This window comes from Furipterus horrens, unplaced genomic scaffold, assembly GCF_987537825.1.
Source record: "Furipterus horrens unplaced genomic scaffold, mFurHor1.1.pri manual_scaffold_6, whole genome shotgun sequence".
NCBI lineage: Eukaryota > Metazoa > Chordata > Mammalia > Chiroptera > Furipteridae > Furipterus > Furipterus horrens.
In genome coordinates this window covers 13345552-13365674 of record NW_028327176.1, presented here as the reverse complement: position 1 = coordinate 13365674, position 20123 = coordinate 13345552, and the positions used below count along the sequence as shown (strand labels likewise).

The following is a 20123-nucleotide window of genomic DNA, read 5'->3' as shown; positions in this document are numbered from 1 at the left end:
CTCACTCTGAGGACTGACCCTTGGCTCTAGAAACCATTCTCCAGGAGAAGTCTTCCCAGTGCGCCCGTGCAGCTCCCTCCCACTTGGACCTAGAGTCACGGCCCTTTCTGGTTCCCCTGGGATGCCGGGTCGCAGGCCCTGTAGCCCCTAACAGAAACTCTGCAGTGGTCACCCACAAATGGCAGCACTGTAGGGAGGCAACCACCTGGCTCTCGAGCAGGAGAGCTCAGATTTGAGACCAGTGCTGGTCAGTGTAGTCCTGGCACATCCTGCTACAAGGATGGGGGTGTCACAGCCAGATACATCAGCATCCATGGAGATGTGAGTCACCCCCAACCCTAGGGCTTCTCGTTTATTTTGGGGAGGAAGCAATGGGAGAGAAGAGAATGTCCTTGTCCCTAGAGGGGTGGTGGGGCAGAGGTACCAACTGCCATTTTTATTCCGTCACAAAGGAAAAGCACTAACTCCAACGATATGACTCCAGATTGTGATTACACAGCCATCATTCCAAATAAGCATCGAGACTGGGCACATCACAGCCGCCCGCATGGGCCCTGAGCGCACCTGGGAGCCAGAACTGGGATTCTCAGGGCCGCTGATGGCCAGTTTGACCCCGTGTAATTCACGCTTCCCCAGCGCCCAAGGACCTCTGTCCCCGAGGCCCATCCTGTGACACTGGCTAACTGGGTGGACATGAAAAATCACAGGCTGCTAAGTCTGCATCCTTGTTAGGAAGTTACATTGAATCTGTATTTCCACTTCCCACCAAAAAAACCACAGCAGGGAACAGTGACTGGATGTTGTGGGACTCAAGAAAAACCCAGTTTCCTCTCAACCCTGTGTCCCTTCTTGCTCTCCAGCACCAGGGTCAGCCTTGCCCTTTCGCAGGCACAGGGCCAGGCCGCCCACCTGCTCACGGCAGCCCCGACTCTGGCCTCAGCAGCTGCCCCAATCAGCAGCTCCACTCAGGAAGCTTCCTAATGGCCAGATCCCGGATGCGCTCCCAGGACAGAACCTGTCCTCGGGAACACAGCATGTTAATTCCTTTAGACATCCCTCGCGTGGGCATGCGACCTGCAGCGTGCGGGCCCAGCCAGAGAGGGAGCTCAGCCCTGAAGTCTCACTTCCAAAACAGTCTTGGCCCCTGCAGGGGTTTCCACGGATGTCTCCAGGACCCTGGGCAGCAGAGCCAGGCAAGGCCTGGGAGGTGAGCACCTCTTCTGACGTTACACCCCCCAACCCAGGAGACACGGGGCTGGGGGCTCGGGGGAGGTGACCCGTCAAGGTTACACTGCTAAACAGAAGGAGAGCCAGCTGGGGCCCAGCGCCCACTCGGAGCCCAGGACTCTTCCTGCATCGAGGCTGCCTCTGCCCACCCACATCCTGCCCTCAGCCCTGCACACACCTGGCCGTCCTGCTCCTCACGCTCCTCCGCCGTGGAACTGCTGACGTGGGCACTCCCATTGGGCTCCTTGGTCTCGATGAGGGTAGGGGAGCTGGGCTTTGAGGACATCGGTGCTCCATTGGGCAGGGCCTGCAGTGGGAGGGAGTGGCCATCTGGGATCCCAGACACTGTCAGCTGCCCCATCCTGTTGTTCATCTGCTCTTGTCTGGAATCTCCTCACTAGAGGTTAGACTCCTCCTAGGCTTAAGAATTTCACTACTCAATCCCTCCTTTAAAACATTATCTTTTAAATGCTATAATTTTCCAGTATTAACTTCTACTATTAAAATTTGTCTGAGTATCCCCAGTCCTATTTCTAAAAAAGTCTTTTTCTTAGAATCAGTTAGACACGATCACACAGGGATATCATTCATTCATTTGATAAGTATTAATTGAGTACCAACTATGTGACAGGAACTCATCTATCTCCTGGACACAGACAAAATGTCCTGACTTTGAACGCTCATATTCCAGTGAGGAAAGGCAGACAACAGCAAAATACATACATCAGTGAAGTTTTTGATGGTACATGAGGAGAGAGGAAGTGCTCTGGAGAAAAGAGTCAGAGCGGGGTGCACAGGGACTGTCGGGGAGTGTAACCATAAAGAGCAGGTCAGGGGAGCTGTCACCATGAAGATGACATTTCAGTGAAGACCTGAAGGGACAAACAGTGCAGCTGCTGGGGGTGGGGGGTCCCGGAAGCGGGAGCAGCTGGTGCAAAGGCCCCGGAGCAGGCGTGCACCTGGAACACCTGCCGGGCAGTAAGGGAGGGGGCCGGGCGGGGAGGGCCTGACTCAAGTGGGTCTTCCTGAACTGTGGGCCTTCGGCAGTTCCTCTGAGCAGACGGGAGACCAATGGAGGGTTCTGAGCTGGGGGGAAGTGACATGGTTTCATGTAACATTTTGGTGGGATCACGTTGACTACTGTGTTGAGAAAGAATGGGGCAAGGACAGAAGCAGAACAACTGGCGGGGACAGTGCTACAGGAATCCTACACGAGAGGACCATGGCTCGGACAGGTGGGGGCTACGGGCTGCAAGAAGTGGGGGATCAGCGCTCTATCTTGCAAGAAGGGCCAACACAGCTTGCTCGTGGATGATCAAGAGAGGGGTCGAGGGTGTCGTCAAAGCTTTGGTCTGAGCAGCTGGAAGAATGGAGCCGCCCCCGACTGAGACGGGGAAGACCAGGGAAAGCGGGTTTCAGCTGTGGCCCGCTACCTTGGAACTGCCTGTCACCCCCACAAACGGAGAACACAAGCGGTGGTGATGGGCAGGAGAGCCGGCTGCGGCCAGGGCCTCAACTTGGGGGTCATCAGAGGGGCACTGCAGATGATGAGGCTGGTGAGGCTGGCAGGTGGGCACAGGTGGGGGCTGTCTGCTCACTCTTCTCCTCCTCAATCACTTCATTCAACTCAGCCCCACGGGAAAGATTTCCGCAAGCGGAACTGTTGGCTCCGGTGACTTCCGGAGAAGCCACGCTCGTCACTTTCCTTCTTCCCCTACGCTCCCTGCCCCATCCACACCGTGTCCCTTCTGGCTCTGTGACTGCAGGGCAGGCCAGGCGACCCGTGACCATCGCCTCCCCCGAGTGCATCCTGAGTCTGAGACCCCCAGCAACGGTGAAGCGAATCCCGTGAGCGCGTGGCCGCGGTGGCAGGCGGTGTCCTTCCCCGCGTGCGGCGTTGGCGTGAAGGCAGCCGGGATCGCCCCCACCACCTGAGCTGACAGTCCCCGAGAGGGACATGCCATGGCGCGGGCAGCCAGGGATGCCCAATAAGTATGTGACAAGTGTCATACAAGTGGGTTCATTTCCCTCATAATAAGGCGGTCCCAGCGATCAGAGGGGGGACGCTCAGGGGGCAGCTATGAACGAGCACTTCTCAGAAGAACGTCAGCTGGCCGACCCCCACACTGAAAGTGCCCAGCCTTACTAATGACTAAAGGCAGGGGATCAAAACCAGGGGGCACCGGGGCTCCCTCTTCCCCACGAACAAAGATGGAAAGTGAGCCAAGAGCCCGCGAGGGTGCGGAAGGGTGGCCGAGGCGACGAAGGCGACAGCAGCCCTCCCCGCGCCAGGACCACGCCCACGCCAGGGCCTCCCTGCACCGCCCTCTGCTCCGCGCTCTCTCCCTGGGCGACCAGGTGCCTCTCGTGGCTTCAGCTGTGTCCTCTGCAGCCCAGCCGGTCCCCTGAGCGCCGCCGCCGCCGCGTTTCCAGTGCCAGAACACACACAGTACAGTCACCGCGTTCCCCACTCGCCGTGAATGACATGCGCCGTCTGCCCCGGGGACGGCTTGCCCTCCCAAAGGAGGCTACTCTGGTCACCTGCTCCAGGGGACTCAGGGTCACTGTGCCGCCAACCTGCACCGCACGGCTCACAGCCGAGTCCCAACGACTCCTTCCATCCCCTCCTTTGCGGCACCCAGTCCAGGGGCTGGCTGGGGACTCACCGAGCCGTTGAGGCCATTCTGGGTGGCGGTTTTCTTCACCTCGGGCCTGGACGCGATGATGAGGTAGGTCTCGATGCCCTTCTCCTCCAGGTAATCGCAGCGGCTGCCGCCGTTGCCGGGCTCCACGTCAAACTCTCCCTTGAGGCAGTCCATGGTGCTCTGGGAGATGTGCACGCGCCTGCGGGCAGCCAGAGGGGCCCTCAGCAGGGGCCGCGCGCGGGACAGCCCTCGGGCCCCGCGACAGAGGGCCACCCGGAGCAGCGACAAGGAAGCCCCGTGTGGGCGGTGTGGCACCTGCCGCTCCTCTCTGAGCCTCAGTGCAGGACAGAGTAAGTCTGTCGTCACAGGCTGCTGACGGTACCAGGTGAGAAAAGGAAATTTAGAGGCCTGCTCTGAACTCCAGGGTCACGAGGCCCAGTCAGCACCCACCTTGCAGGATCCTCAGTTGCAACACCTGCTTGCAGGGGGCCATGAGCCCAATTCTGGGGAGTCACCACTGAGGGAGAGACCTGACTGCCCTTGAGGGACGCTCCCTGACCCAGACGGGAAGGTGCCACCCTGCCCCCAGCCGGGCCCCCCGAGAGCAGGTCCTGGCCTGGCTAGCTGGGCACCAGACCGCAGGTGAGGTGCGCTCAGAGGCCACGCCGCTGCCTCCGCGCCAGCTGCTGACTGTCACTGGTAATAACGCCCTCCGGGGAGCCAGGCTGGCCCACGGTGAGCAAAGGAGACGAGCAGACAGTCGGTGGCAGAGGTCCAGGCAGGAGAGGCCAAAGCTAACCTCAGACCAAGGAGGCAGGCACTCCCTGGGGGTGAGGGGGCCCTTCTCTGAGGCCCCCTATCCCTGGTCTGGGACACAGCCCTGAGGGATGACGGGGGTGTCCCCTCCCTCCACCCTCACAGCCACCCACTGGGAAGGAACACTCACTCACCCAGGGATGCCACCAGCCTCCATCTTGTTGGCCACAGTGACATCGGTAGACCAGACGTCATACTGCCAACGCTTCTGGCCCAGGACGCCCCCCAGCACGGTGCCTGTGTGCACCCCCACACGCATGTCCACCCCGGTCTTTGTCTTCTCCCGCACATACCTGCCAGGGACACAGCACGGAGGAGGGGTCGGGGCTCGCTCACAGCAGGGTGCCAGCCCCCGAGCCCAGCAGGAGGGGTCCCACGGGCTCTCTTCCTCTGTGGGCCAAGGGGCCAGCTGGGTGCCCCCAGCTTCCTGGCTGCCTTTGCGCAGAGCACGCAGTGACCGCCCAGCCCTCCTCCCCTGAGGGACTCCAGCCCCTGCCTTCTCATTGCCTGCTTATTCATTCACGCAGGCGTGTGCATGTCACTACAACGGCAACTTCCAGGATAAAACAACAGGGTAGTGGCGGCTGGAAAAGCGCTTCCCAGCGGCTGTGGGGTCTTCCTGTTTCCCTCAGCTCTCAGGAAGGTAAGTCACAACCCAGCTTCCCGGATCTGGGCACGGAGCAACCCACCAACCAAGTCTACATCCCAGGGAGGAGCATCACTGCACCCCGCGTGACACGCCCGAACAGATCCCTCCAAGGAGGCCCTGGGGGGTCTGGGCCCCCGTGCCAGATCTGCACAGAAGGCCTGCGTCTCCCCTCCCAGAGCACCGCACTCACGAGATGGCCTCCACCATGGCGAGTCCCATGAGGATGGAGCAGACGGCGTGGTCCTCCCGGTAGTCGGGCAGGCCACAGATGCAGTAGTAACAGTCGCCCAGGATCTTAATCCGCAGCTGGTGGTACTTCTGCAAGGGCAGGGCGTGGGCTGTGATCACGGGTGCCCACTCAGCGGGCAGCTGTGACACAGGAAGCCCGAGGGCCTGGCAGGAGGAACCCCCGGGAGCCAGGCACAGGTCGCGAGGGCACTCACCGCCGCCAGCTTGTCGAAGCGGGCGAAGAGCTCATTGAGCAGCTTCACGAGCTCCTGGGCGCTGCAGGTGGAGGACAGCTGGGTGAAGCCCACGATGTCCGCGAAGAGGATGCTGCAGAGGAGGGAGACCACTGTGGTGAGGCTCAGCCACATCCTGACGCCACTGCCAGCTCTGCTCCCAACCCACGGCAGCCAGGATCGTGGGGGAAGGAGGTCCTTGCTCAAGCCCCAGAGCAGCCAGACCCTCGCACTTTGAGGATGAACTTGGGGCTCTGGCATTTAGCTAATCCCTGTGGATTTCCTTCCACAGGGCCCCCTCCCCACACTGCCTCACTCCTGCCCCAGATGAAGGCAACTTCCTGGCAGGAACATGGCTTTGAGCCCCAGTGCTAGCCCTGAATGTCTGGGTGGCCTCATCAATGTCACTTCCCAGCTCTGGGTGACATTGGTACAGCGATGGGGCTGGACCACACAGCCTAAACCTTGTCTTGGCCGCGATGCCCATCAGCAAGGCTGCTCTGCCGTGGGGCTCACACTGCGAGGATGGCCTTGCTTCCAGTCCCGGGGGGAAGACCCTCAACTCTTCAGTGCTCGGCTGCCTCCACAGGGCCCCACCCGTCCTGCCTTTGGGGCCTGTGCCCAAGGCCAGCGCACCTGACATTCTCGTGGCGGTACATGTACATGGTGCTGAACTGCTGCTGGTCCTTCTGGCTCTCGTCCTTCTTCATGTCCTTGAGCATCTCGTCGGCCACGTGCTTGGGCAGGATGGAAAGCATAAGGTTCTCCTGTGGCGGGCAGGGGTGGGGACAGGGTCAGTGGGGAACGCAGGATCGGACCTGTGATCTTCCAGGGGCAGGTGCTGATACTTCTGGGAAGAATCACCCTGATCTGGTAACAGATGCCAGCCAGAAACCAGCTGCCCCGACACAGAGAACTGCAGACCCTGCACTGGGAAGCAGCCCGAGGCCCAGAACAGGCAGCTCTTTGCACTGAGCAGCCTCAGGGTTGTGCCCTGAGCACCCACAGGAACACTGACGGGCAGGGAGCCCGGGAAGAAGCCCTCTTGGCTCTGGGCCTTCGAGGGGCCCTCCAGGCCACTCTCCTCTGCACCTGCACTGTGCACCCTGCGGGCAGGGCCTGGGCTAGAACTCAGATGTGGGGGCTCTGCCCCTTCCCTCTGGGTGGGCAGCCACCAGGTCCTTGAGGATCTGGCATTAAATCTAGCCCCCCACACATACACCAGCCAGAGGCTGGGGGCTCAGCTCCCAACAGAAGACGGCTCTGCTATAGGGCAGCCCCTCCCACCCCCCAGGATAGTCTAGAGAACAGAGGCCTCCACCTGCTCACCACTGCACCACAGGCTTCCCAGCTACCACCTCTGTTTTCATGGGGAACATCAATCCCCTTTCTCGCAGTGACTCACATGGTGATAACAAGACATGTCCCATATCCACCCAGCCTGAACCACTCACAGTGGGTTATTACTGGGTTGGACACAAAGTCCGTATGGTTGGGGTTTTTTTTGAGTTTATTTGTTTATTTATTTTTAGAGAGAGGGGAAGGGAGGGAGGAAGAGGGGAAGAGAAACATCAATAAGTTGCCTCTCACACATCCCCAGCTGAGAACCTGACCGGCAATCTAGGTATGTGTCTTGACTGGGAATCGACCCTGCGACCTTTTGGTTCATAGGCCAGCACTCAGTCCACTGAGTCACACCAGCCAGGGGTGTATAGTTTTTTTCCATAAAATAAAGACACATTTTTCATTTTCACTAATAACTTTACTGATTTGGATATTTTGAGTACGTCAGCCATCTCCCGCGTGGTGTAACGTTGACTGTTCTCGATTAATGTCTAGATTTGATCGTCATCAACTTCAACTGGTCTGCCTGACCACGGAACATCGTCCAGCAAGAAATCTCCAGCACAAAACTTTGCAAACCACTCTTGACACGTTCGATCAGTCACGGCACCTTCTCCATACCCTGCACAAATCTTTTTCTGCATTTCAGTTGTGTTTTTATGTTTCTTGAAATAATAAAGCATAATATGCCCAAATGTTGCATATTTTCAATATTAAAATGGCTACACAAAAATTCACCAATTTTAAAGTTTTTTTTTAATGCACAGCTGATGTGACAGCTGTCACAATACAATCTAACAAAATTGTTTCGAAATAAGTTAAAGACCACTAGGCACTACGAGAACCATCGTATGGAAAAAACGAAACAAACTTTTTGGCCAGCCCAATATTTATGGTTCAAGACAAGGCGTTCACACTGGACTGAAGTTTAAACATGTAAGAATAGAATTAGTACAACTTTTTATAAATAAATTCAGGTTTTGGGGGGGGTCCCCCTCATATACAGGATGGAATTCAGAAGGGGTGAATGTAATAATCTCTGTTTGAGCCCCGAAAATCAACTACAAGAGAGTGGGAGAGGTACAGCGTATCAAGGCTGGAATAAAAACAGCCTGATAACCATTTCAGATGCTATTAATTTTAAATAAATGTGCAGCTTCAAGTGGCACCTCGACAAGCAACCCCCTTGGTCTGTAACCGACATTAAGGGTCTTGAACGAGGAGGTGGCAGACCTGCTGGCTGCTCCCCACCGAGGAAACAGATGACCTGGGCCTTCGTCAGGGACAGGCCATGAGGTGCAGGGCCAGCTGCCAGTGTCTGGGGTCACCTGAGGGGCTGGGTTCAGCCCGAGGAAGAGAGAGACGGCTCTGTGGCATCGCAGAAAAGCCTTCAAGTCCCAGGGCAGCTGTTGTACGGAAAAGGGGGGAGCCTTCCCCTGAGGCCCCACGAGAGAAAGCTAATGAGAGGAGGCTGCTGGGGGACAGACCGTCGCTTCCAGAGGAGGAATTTTCTAAAAGTCAACGCAGTTCAAATAATGCGCTGCGCTGAGCTGCTGGCTCTGGATCCCCACGCCGGGAGGAGGCCACAGGAGAGAGTCACCGCGGGGTGGCAGGCTGGTCCCCAGCACGGGGGAGCCAGCTGGGGCTCCACAGAGACAGGGCTGCACACAGAGAGGAAGAAGGCGGGTGAACTGCTTCCCAAGCCTCCGCCCAGCCCCACAGGCTTCGGTGGCCGTCCTAGAAACACAGTCACGGCCGCCAACGCCCTGACCCGCTCTGGGGAAAGGACGAGCAAGGTCTAAAAGAGGAAGAACAAGCCTGAAAGTCTCCAGTGGGCTCTCTGGGTGGAGGAAAAAACTGCCCAGATCCTGGGGAGAAGGCCCCCAGGCCTCCTGCCCCGGTGGTGAGCAGACCTGGGGTGGGGTGGGGGCAGGCCAGGGGTGGGGGCAAGGGGCCCTGGTCCCTGGCAGAGGTGTCCACAGTGGCCCAGAGCGGGATGCCCGGCCTGCTGGGTTGGGATCTTATCTGTGGACAGCTAACGGCTGAGCTCTCCCATGCGCTGAGGCCCTGGCCAGGACAGTGTGTCAGCGTGGCCACAGCCAGGCTCCGGGAAGGAAGCAATCGAGCCCCCTTCTCAGCCATGACCCATGCCAGGCTCGGGACTGGGCCAGGGGAAGGAGGCCAGCAGCGCTCCCAGGGGCCGCGAGCAGTGGCGGCTGCCACTCTGAGGAGGCATTCGGGAGTTAATTACAGCCAGGTGGCCCGCGGGGATTTGGAGAAATGAGCTTGGCTGAATAGAAGCTAAGTTTCTACAGCGGCCTTGTAAAAGGGGCAGAGGAAGGAGGCACCGGTAGTGCCAGGGGTGTGTGTGTGTGTGTGTGTGTGTGTGTGTGTGTGTGTGTGTGTGTGTGTGTGTGTGAAGCCTGTCCAAGGATGTGCCCTACGTGTGTATTGTATGTACACAGACACACACAAAGCCATGTCACTACAACCTCTCACAGGCTGAGAACAGGTTCACAGTTGACCACAACATGTCTAATTTGGTCCTGATTTATCCAGATTCTTGGAGCTTCCAGGCCACTTGGACCCCAGCAGGTGCCCATCTGGCCTGACCGCCTGGGCAGAGGTGGCAGCAGAAGGAAGGCCCGGCCGGCTGCCCTGGGAGGCCTGAGCCCCAGCAGCCACGGGACACAAAATCTGGGAACTCCATGCAGCCGTTTGTCTGCGGGGCAGGCAGGTGCCGCTCTGACTAGGGAACCACAACCTCAGTCACTCCAAGGACAGTCACTGGTGAGCTGTGCAAGTCCTTGAGCTAAATGCTGGGGAGGTCAAAGGTAAACAGTGTTCCCAAGAGCCTGGGCCGGGGGGCAGTCATGTCACATGCAGAGTGACGGGTCTCAGGGGCAGGAGTTCTTGGCTGTCCTCAGCCAAAGCCAATGGGAGTTCAGAGAGGGAGACACTGTGTAACTCTAAAGCCATCGCTCTTTAAACAAAACCTTCCTAAGTGACAACAGGCTCCAAGCCAAAGTCCTCAGAGTCTCCCAGGTTGATGGGCTCCCAGAGGGAGCAGTCACCACCAGGCCTTGCCATCGTGAACAGTACAGAAATCAGAGACCCAGAGTCAGCCCAGAATGCTCACCCTGCTGCAGAGGGGACACTGAGTATGTGAGACTTCTGGTCACTTGCCTGGACTCCTGTGCCACTTCCAGAGACGGGGCTGCTGTGGGCGCAAGGGTGACCACCATCTCAGGAGCCAGCCCTTTGGGCCCAAAGGGGGCCACGTGTGTGGGATCTGGAGCCCTCATCACGAGTGCCAGGTACAAAGCAGGCGCTCCTTAGAGGCTTGCTGAGTTAATGAGCTGTCAACTAGGAGCCGTGGCCCAAGGGGCAAGCCATCCCCTTCCAGAACGGCACTAACAGATCTTTCCACCATCAGGGAAGTGTTCTAGAATCTGCGCTGTCCAGTACGGTAGCCGCCAGCCCCATGCAGCTACTGAGCACATGGAATGTGGCTAATGCAATGGAGGAACTTATTTTTCATTTTTACATTTTTAGCTAAGTTAGACTAGTGGCTCCCACGTCTGACAGGCAGGTCTCGAACACCAGCAATTAAGTACCGCTCGTGGGCTGGCACCGAGGGACAGAGAGCGGCTGCCTGGAGAGGGCACTGTGTTGAGGATGCTGCGGTCGCACCTGTGATCGGTGTGAAGGGACAGATGCTCTGATATCTGCCGTGGAAGTGCACACCTGCTTCCATCCTTGACCCGAAGGCAGCAGCTCGATCTGCCCCGGAAATGAAGGCCCAGGCAAGTGAAACAGACAAAGTCTCCACCTGTGAGACCACGGTGGTTTGGCTTCCCTCCCTTTGCCTCCTCCTGACGGAGCAGTAAATCGTGCCAGAGCTTCTTCCAAATGCTACTCCCACCTTCCTTTACTCTCCACAGACACACACACTGCCACCACGCCAGCCCAGGCCCAAACCAGTTTCTTGTGGGTCCCTGACGCCAGTCCTTCCCACACGAGGGACGAAGAACAGTCCTCACGGAGGACTTGGTCACCACGGCATCTCTCTTCATCATCTGCCACCTCCACCCCAAAACCTCACTCCTCACTAACCCCACCTCTGCCTTCGCCTCTGTTCTTCCCACCACACATTTGCCAGGTCCCCTCTCTTCTTGGAAAGCCACCCGAGAACCCACATCCATCACGTTCTTTTTAAATCCAACCCCAAACCCACTTCTAAGAGTCTCCACAGCTTGGCTACTGACCGCCTCTCCTTCCTCCGCCCAGTCACATCCTCTCTGTGTGCGCGCTGCATTCTGCGCTCACCAACCTCTTTGTGCCTGAAATATTTGTGGCACAAAGGCTCTCTCTCAGACATTTGACAACCTTATCCTGATAAAGAAACTGGGGCTCAAAGGGCATAAGGAGCTAGCTCAAGGTCATGTGGCAAGTAAGTGGCTGAGCTAGGATGTGAATGCAAGTCTCACTCTGTGCCCTGTGAAGTCAGATCTGTCCATTTTCCAAGGCAGTCAGCAATACAAGTCTTTATACAGAATGTCCAAATTTTTAAAGTATTATGAATTTTTAAAACTCTGGGCAGGTCAAACAAAACAGATACTCACAGGCCCGGTGTAGTCCAGGGGCTACTCACCTGATCCTCTTAGTTAGGGCTTCCGAATAGCAGCCTTCACCAGGGGGAAGGAGTGCCAACTCCCCTTCTGGGTTTCTTGTGAGTAAATGAGATTTCCCAGGAAAAATTCGCCCAGCACTGGGCAAAAAGTAAGTGTTCAATAAACTACCTGGAACTAAACTTCATTCTCACAGCCAGATAGAGCAGGGATGCAGCGTAACCCTGGCCTCACGCTCGGGTCACAGACAGGGACACTACCAACTGTTCGGAGATAAAAGTGCCGCTAGAGGCTGTGGCAAGGGCTGACGGCCGCAGATGACTGCTAGGGTCCCGCTCAGTGCCACCCAGCCCGCACCCTGGCCACCAGCTCACCACCATGGCCACCAGCACCAAGTCTACCTGACACACCAAGTGTCCCTCTGTCGGCTCATCCCCTCCCTGCTCTTTCGCTAACTCCTGGAATGTCAACTCTGTCCTACTCCCTGGGACGTAGTTCTGAGGATGTGATTCAGAAAAGCTCATACTTCTGTAGCTTGTACCTGGTGACAGGTGTATGCTGGGTGGATTTCCTGGATGTCTGCTGTTGCCAGGTGGCAGCTGAGGTGCTTAGCAACCCTCAAGGCTCCCAACTTGAGCCTGGAGTACGGTCACATGGAATAAAGGAAAACAACCCCAGTTCCTTCCTCAGGGCCTCCTGCTCCACCCTGACACACCCGAGGAGCTGAGGGGAGCTGAGGAGGGAGACCGGAAGTCCACGGGGGCAGCCTGTGTCACAGGTAAACGCCATCGGTCCGCCTAGAGTTAGACATGTGCCCGACTGACGCAGAGAGCCCCTGCGTGCCAGGGCCACGGGCACAGAGCTCTAAATGCACGAGGGCCCCCAAGGGGGCGGCCCCCACCCTGCCCCACCCCACCCCACACTACAGAGGAGGAGACAAGCCAGGGAGGTTTAAGCAGCCCAGCCACCTGGGACCCAAGACCTATTCCACTTATCATTACCCACATGCTCCCTCTCTCAATTTGCCCTTCAACAAGAAGGACATGCCCGCACAATCAGCAGCAATACCCCCAGCTTTGCAGATGAGAGGAGAGAGGCTCTAAGGGGTGGATAACTCACCAGACATGTATTTATAGAGATGAGCCGATCCAGGGTGAGACCCAGGGGGCCTTCCTCACCCCACCAGGAGGCCCCCACCCAGTACTGCTCAGTGTGACAGAAGATGCCCTCGGTTACACATCTTGAGTCAGACAAGACTGACACATAAACGCTGAAAACTGCATAGACTGTATATATTTAAAAAACAAAAACAAGAAAAACTCCTGGCTTAGCTAAGTGGTGACACGCATTTTTTTAAGTGTAAAGACCCAGGGGAAGGCGTCTGCAGTAGGTGAGGTCAGCTGCCAACCAGAAGCAGACAAGACGAGCAGCAGAAACTAAAGCGTGCCTTTCAGGGGACACAATAAAGCAGGATTCCTTAAATACACTTAAGCCTCAGCAGCAGAATAAAACAAAGATTTATGGAACACAGTCAAAATGTCTAACAAGGACGTCTGGAGTCCTGGAAAAAAGGAGCGAATGGGACAGAAGCAACAAAAGGCTCCTGGCTCAACATTTTCACAACTGACGTAAGTCATCGGCCCTCGATTCAAGGAGTTCTTCAAATACCAAGGTGAGGCACCGCAAAGAAAACTCTGAAGCCCGCCGTTGTAAAACTGCTAAAAACCAAAGACAAAGAGAAAATCTAAAGCAACCAGAGGGAAAAAATATGTAGTTACTTTAAAAGGAGCAACAGTACAGCTGACATTTCAACAAAATATAAGGAGCCATTGGGAGCTGCTGGGGTGATATATTCCTTTAAAAAGAAAAGTCGTAAATTACAGGACAAAAAAAAAGGGGGGGCAGAAAAAGGGGAAGAGGGAGGTTTAGGTCAAGCACAGAGCAACCGCAGGACACAGGGTCAAGAAGAAAGGGCCAAACGGTGAGCTATGCCCGGCCCTGTCACAATGGAGGCCAGGGAGAGTCCCCTTCTAAAACCTGCTTTCTGGAAGAAATGAGTCTGAGGCCCAGCTTAGAAGCTTCCAGATCTCATTGGTAAACAGAAAGAGAAAAATACATGCCCAGGACAGAGGAAGCCGGGACCCACCCGCTGACTGAATCAGTGCGTACCGTCAAAGGGCACGGTCTAGAGAACGCGAGGCCCACCCATGGGCCCCCCACCGACAGGGCTCCAGAGCGGCCCCGGAACCGCAGCCCTGTCCGCCTGAGAGGCAGAGTCTCTGAAAACTGCCAGTTTGCGAACCCAGAGCACACAGCACCACGTGAACTCAGAACGACGCAGTTCCCAGAGCAGAGAATCATACATTTCCCAACTCGCTGGGTTTGCGTGTGACGGGGGAACAGCCTATGGATAACAGGAAACTGGCGGATGTCATTTCTGGGGACCGTCAAAGAGCACTTGAGATGCATCCAGACCAGAAGCTACGCGAAGGGCTGAGTCACATGAGAAGTGGGAGGTTCTGCCGTGAATCCACCCGAGTAAACAGACGGCCGCAGGCCCTGCTCGCGACAGAGAAATGTAAACGGTGGGGTCCCGGGAGACGGGGCTGCTTTTACTTCGTGAGTAATGACTCAGAGGGAGAAGAAAGAGGGGAGACTGCCCTGAGCGTGCAGGGCACTGCGTCCTGGGCTGAGGGACTTCACCCAGAAGGGCCCCGAGGCCGGGGGCTGGGTCCCCGCGCAGGGAGAGCAGCTCCGCACGCACAGCAGGTGCGCAGGGCGAACCTGCCCCCCGCCCGGAAAGGGGGGTTGGGGGGGGCTCCACAAGCATGCCCACCGAGAAAAAGCATTCAAGGGCACACAACTTTTTCACCTGCGAAAGGAACACAGGGAGTCCTGAGTGGCAGCTGGGGTGATGTATTTCTTTAAAAAGAAGTTTTAAAGAACAGCAAAAAAGGGAGAAAAGGGGGAAGAGGAGGGTTTAGGACAAGCTCAGAGGAGATTCCGAAGAGTTTCCAATAAGAGAAGCTCCCTGAGTCAGGGGGAGCCCCCTCAGGGCAAGGCGCCGGGGAGACAAGTTAAGCAGTGAACACTGACCTTGGGGGATAAACACCTGACCTTGGCGGATGAACACTGGCCTTGGTGGATAAACACCTGACCTTGGCGGATGAACACCTGACCTTGGCGAAATAACGCCGGCGGCCCACGGTAGCTGTGGCTCCAGCTACGTATGGGACTCCCTCCTCCCAAGAGGCCCCTCCTCCCGACAGGCCCCTCCTCCCGGCCACGGCCCCAGGACCCACCCCAAGAGCCTCACCTGCTGCTGGCTCTGCTCCTCCAGGTTCATCTTCACCTCCAGCGACTGGCGGGCCTCCAGGAAGGCCTTGCGGTGCTTGCGGTCTGCCATGTAGTAGGACATGATGCCCACGATGATGGCGCACAGGTAGAGGAAGACGTTAGCCAGGATCTGTGCCCCGAGGAGGACGGAAAAGGACAGCAGTGAAGGCACGTCTTCAGGAGAGGGGACGGGGAAGGGGGGTGGCCGGCGACCCAAGTCAAACCCCAAGTTGCCCGGTGACCAGAGAGGGCCCCAGCAGGGCGTCCGACCTCGATGGGATGTTTAGCACCCTGCCCCACTTGCCATGGCTGGGTGAGGCCCATCCAAGGGCAGGGCTCCAGGCCCAGAAGGCTGGCTGGAGGGCCTGGGGGACTGCTGTGCTCGCCTCCTGCTTCACACCGTCGCTAAGCTGGCCAATCCCGTCTACCCGTGAGGCCTAAGCAGTCCCTCTGCTACCCAGTCACTCATTCACTCACTTTTCAACCACCTCTTACTAGGCGCTTACTTATCAGGTAAACTCTGGTGTGCTGATTAGCTGGGCACGAGCATGAAGCAAGGCCGGATCCACAGGCTGGGGGTGTATAATCCTAAAAGCCACAGGGCGTGAAAAATGTCACAGGAGACCTGAAGAGGTCCTGGGCTGATTCAGGAGTCACAATGCCACCCTACGCATGTGCCGCAGGTTTACAGGTTCCTGGGGTTCATGTACATCCTCAGTCAACCCCCTGCCAGCAGGTGAGGGGGCAGCCAGGACCAGTACCCAGGTCCCATGAGGAACTGAAGCTACAAGGAGGGGAAGGGGAGGCGGGTTACGTTTGTCCTGTGAGCCCAGGGCAGTAGCACAAAGGGCTTCCTTTGGCATGAGAGCCTGTTCCTCTGTCCCTGGCTCCCTGCAGGCTCCCCTAGGTGTCTGAGGTCCCCAGCCCACTCCAACAGGCTGCTGGGACTGCAGATCTGGTCACCTCCAACTGGAGGTGACCTTGGATACGGATCTCACACCCAAACCACGTCTGACATCCTGGTGCAGGTTATGGCCTGCTCCAACCCTGGACCCTGACTGGCCTCCTTTGAGGCTGGAGCGGGTTCCAGCTCCTCCCACTTCTCCAAAACCACTGGCTGTGAAGGGGAGGCTAATTCGGACGTTGGCTTCTGGGTACTCATGGTTATGCTGTATCCCCTCTGGCGCTTTTCCTGTTTCATCAGGGTTAATCAGTACCAACCCTGAGGACCCATCACCCCCATACCAAGTTCCTGCAGGGTCTGCACTTGGTCTCCAGGGCTGAGCCCACAGGGCGCTCAGCAAAGCCCACTGAGGGATGAATGAATGAGCAGGTGAGGGGGACTGGTCATCCCGTCACCAGGTGTAGGTTTCTCAAGCTTCTTCGCTGGCTGGTTCCAGCGATGACCAGCCAGTTACATTCTCGGGCCTGGGCAGCCCTGATCACCTGCACCAGTCGTGGGGCAAGCGGGTGATTTCAAAGCCCCACGGAACATCTCTGCCCCTCCTGCTGGGGCATCACAGTGCATCCCCGGCTGAGTGGCCATATCAGTACAGCCTCCGGCCACTTCTTCAACACCTGATAATCTGAAGAGCTGCTGATTTATACTCAGTGAGTCAAAGCAAATCACACAGATCATGCTGAGTCCCAAAGCCAGTCTGGCCTGCGAGGAAGGAGCTGGTTGGCAAGGTCAGGCTGCCCCCTGTGCGGCCTCACTGAGCAGTGGCACTCTGCCAAAGCCCCCACGGGGTCCAGGAGCAGCAGCCATGGGGCTGCGGGTCCTGGAGGGCAGGCGAGACGCTGCACCCAGAGGAGCCGCAGGCCGTGGCTCCACACCCGCAAAGGGCAGAGACCCGGAGCCAGGGGCTCCAGACCGGGCAGGCTGTCCGTCCCCGACCCTGACCACCACCAGCCTATGACGTCACACTAAGCTGGAGACAGAGCTGAGCTCAGGGTTCTTCCTGCCCTCCAGAGACAGGTCCTGGCTGACCGCCTCATGGGGACAGATGGGACAGGCTCTGTCAAATGTACAAAGCTGGGCCTAGGTCGGGAATTACTGTTGTCATTACCCATCGGGAAAGCCCTGGCTGGTTTGGCTCAGTGGATTGAGCGTCGGCCTGCGAGCTAAGTGTCGCTGGTTCGATCTTCCAGTCAGGGCACATCAGAGAAGGAAAACTCTGACTCCAAAAAACCTCCGCTGCCTTGCGGCATACCTCTTCAGGGGAAAGGCTAAGGGAGTAAACCCCGACAGAAAATCCGGGGCCGGAGTCCCTAAGGCGGTTTGACGTTGTAGTCAACACCGGCAACTCCTGCGGCGCACCTGAAGCCAAGCTGTATTGACTCCGTCTTTCCCTTGGACCCTTCAGCTGCTAAGAGAGGGGGGGTCTGCTGCATGGGCAACAGCAGACCCTCCATATCACCCTGCCCAGGCTCTGTAGCTTCAGCTTCACTGGAGAGGACACTCCAGCGTCATCGCAAGATGTCGATTCAACACGGGAGGAGACAGATACCATGTCACTCCCGAGTCGGACTGCACAGCCATTCTCGGCGGTGCAGATAGACTCTTAAGAAGCTACACCATCGTCTCTCGAGACGGACGGCTGCCGACGACGACCCATCGGGAGTCCCCTAAAGAAAACCAAGCCTGCCGTGCACACCCTCAAAGTGTCACGAGAGCCGAGAGTTTCAAAGCAAACACCACCCCAGATTCTAACCCAGAGAGCGTAACAGGATTCAGGTTTGGTTCATGCCTGGAGACTGTCCAATTCCTTTCATTGAACGGTGCACATTGAAAAGCAAAATCCACTTTTGCTCTCCACTTGTATGTACGTACAGTGTAAAAAACAAATCCAAGTGAGGCCCTGGACAGTGGTACTGCCCCTCGCTGGCCAGGGACCTGCCAAGTCAAATAACCTCTCTGAGCGCCAGTTTTATCCCAGATGAGCTGAGGGGTGGACTGACTCATCTCAAGGGTTCCTACAGTCTTGACACTGTCTGGTCCTCATCCGCCCTCACTTCTGAGGGTGAAGGTTGGAGCAGGAGAGGACCGGGCTCAGAGAGGCCGGGGGAAGGAGGCTGGAGGGAAGGGGAGCGAGTCTGTTTCCAGGCTGCCTCCTGCCTGCTGCGCTCCTTAGCCACGGAGGCTTCCTCCCCTCCCTCCCCAGCAGCCCTCTTGGCTACCGGGCCACACACTGAAGGGTGACACGGGTCCTGCCGGTCCCATCCACGGCAGAGAACACCCTGCCAGCCTCCCAGCGAGCTCATCTGTTTCTAGACATTTCTCCCAGGAGCCCCCAGGCCTTGGGTTTCTTAAGACTCCCCAAAATATCTAAACTGGTCTCAGCGGAAGAAAGGACCCCCAGGGCGCCGCTGCTCTGGCCCCCCGGCCCGCTCCCACGCAGCCACGGCACAGGGCCCGAGGGCACTCGGCCGCCCACAGTGCCCGGGTGGGAGCAGCGAGAGACCCAGGCAGCGCCCCACAGGCCATTCGGGCTGCCAAGTCTAGGGCCCAAATCTGACAGGGCGACACCACCCAGCCAAGGATGCCTCCCGCCGGGAAGCGGGGGCCAGCCATGGGGCGGAGGAGTTCTCGGTGCCAGCCCAGACTTCAAACCCGGAGTGACCCCCGCGCCCCGCACCTACAAGGCTGAGGAGCCCTGCTCTGGGTTGCCATTGGGGTCCCCTCTGCGCACCCCAGTAGCTTCCTTCAGACTGGGCAGCAGTCTGACTTCAAAAAAATATTTTTTGTAACACAAGATTTTAAAAATAAGGAATAAAGTGAACAAATCTCCCAAGTGGGTCAACATTCAGACCAAAGCTTCATCTAACCCAGGACAGCCAGAAAAAGTATTTTTAATACCCCAGGCTGAGCCATGCAACCGTGAGAAAATTCCTTTACAAAATCCTTCCTCTTGGAATTGGATGAATCACCATATCCTGCTCTTTTCTAAAGCCCACGGGGCTGCCGGCCGCTCTAAGCAGGGCTGTAAGATGGAAGTCACCCATCGCAGGCAGGCTGGCGGCGCCGGGCCCAGGCTGACCTCTCCCCAGAGACTCATTCCAGCCTGTAGATTCCAGAACACTCCAGAAGCTGGGAGAAGGAACCGAGGGAGAGCCAGCGGCTCTGGGGTTTCAGCATCCGCATCGGCCGCCCTCAGAGACCTCGTGATGCTCTGCTGCTGGGGGAGGGCCACGCTGACGTCTCTGTTCATTAAAACAAACTTCGATGTTTTGGAAAAAGATCTCTCAGGAGCTGTAGTGCAGGAAGCAGCAGGAGATGGCACCCCAAGCAGGCGGCCAGTCTCCCCAGCCCGACAAAGCCCAGCCTGAGCCTCTGAGCCTCTGGCAGCTGCCACGCAGTGCCCGCGAGGTACCCACCTGGGAGCCGTGGTCACTGCAGACCCTCACAGGGGCCTCCTGCTGGAGAACAAGTCACAGAAACAGGCCGGGCTGTGCAGTCACACAGACCGGGCACACCACCAGCAGGCCACGTGGCCTGGAGCAAGTCACTTCGCCGCTCTGAGCCGTGGCTTCCTCATCCTCTGAGTAACCCTGACAGTTGCCCCCATGTGATTAAAAGAGAGACTGTCTGTCATGCAGCTAGCATGGAGCTTGGACAAAATATTCTTAGAGATTTTTGTCTTTCTTTTCTTCCAGGGGGGAGAAGGCAAATTAGTACCAACAATAATACTTGAGTGAAGTTTTATAAGAGCCTTCATATTCGTTATCTTATTTGTCACAACAAGCCAAGTTTTCTTAGTCTCATCTTGCTAAAGAGACTTGAACCCCAGAGAAATTAGCTTATGAGCCCATGGCTACCACAGCAGTGCCGAGATGGGAACCTGGCTCTCCTCCTTCTTTTGTCTTTTCTCCCTAAAAGCACAGAGTTTTCATTTCAAGACATTTAAAAAACAAAAACCCACGCCAACGCAGGGCACTGAACATCAGAAGCCCACCTTCCCAGGCAGGTGAGCCGCAGGCAGGTCCACTGTGCTTTCTCGCTCAGCTGAGACAC

At 57.1% G+C, this 20123-nt stretch overlaps 1 protein-coding gene across 1 annotated transcript in view; it reads right to left on the bottom strand.

Moving 5' to 3' along the window:
- The window catches only part of ADCY3 (adenylate cyclase 3), a 50275-nt gene that overhangs the window by 13161 nt on the left and 16991 nt on the right, over nucleotides 1–20123 (bottom strand). Inside the window, exons 3-9 of the mRNA XM_090280975.1 lie at nucleotides 15090–15239; nucleotides 6435–6565; nucleotides 5781–5892; nucleotides 5528–5655; nucleotides 4823–4981; nucleotides 3894–4071; nucleotides 1406–1534 (exon numbers count right to left, since the gene is read on the bottom strand). Of these exons, the coding sequence (XP_090137101.1) occupies nucleotides 1406–1534; nucleotides 3894–4071; nucleotides 4823–4981; nucleotides 5528–5655; nucleotides 5781–5892; nucleotides 6435–6565; nucleotides 15090–15239 (987 nt within the window). The remainder of the gene's footprint in view (nucleotides 1–1405; nucleotides 1535–3893; nucleotides 4072–4822; nucleotides 4982–5527; nucleotides 5656–5780; nucleotides 5893–6434; nucleotides 6566–15089; nucleotides 15240–20123) is intronic.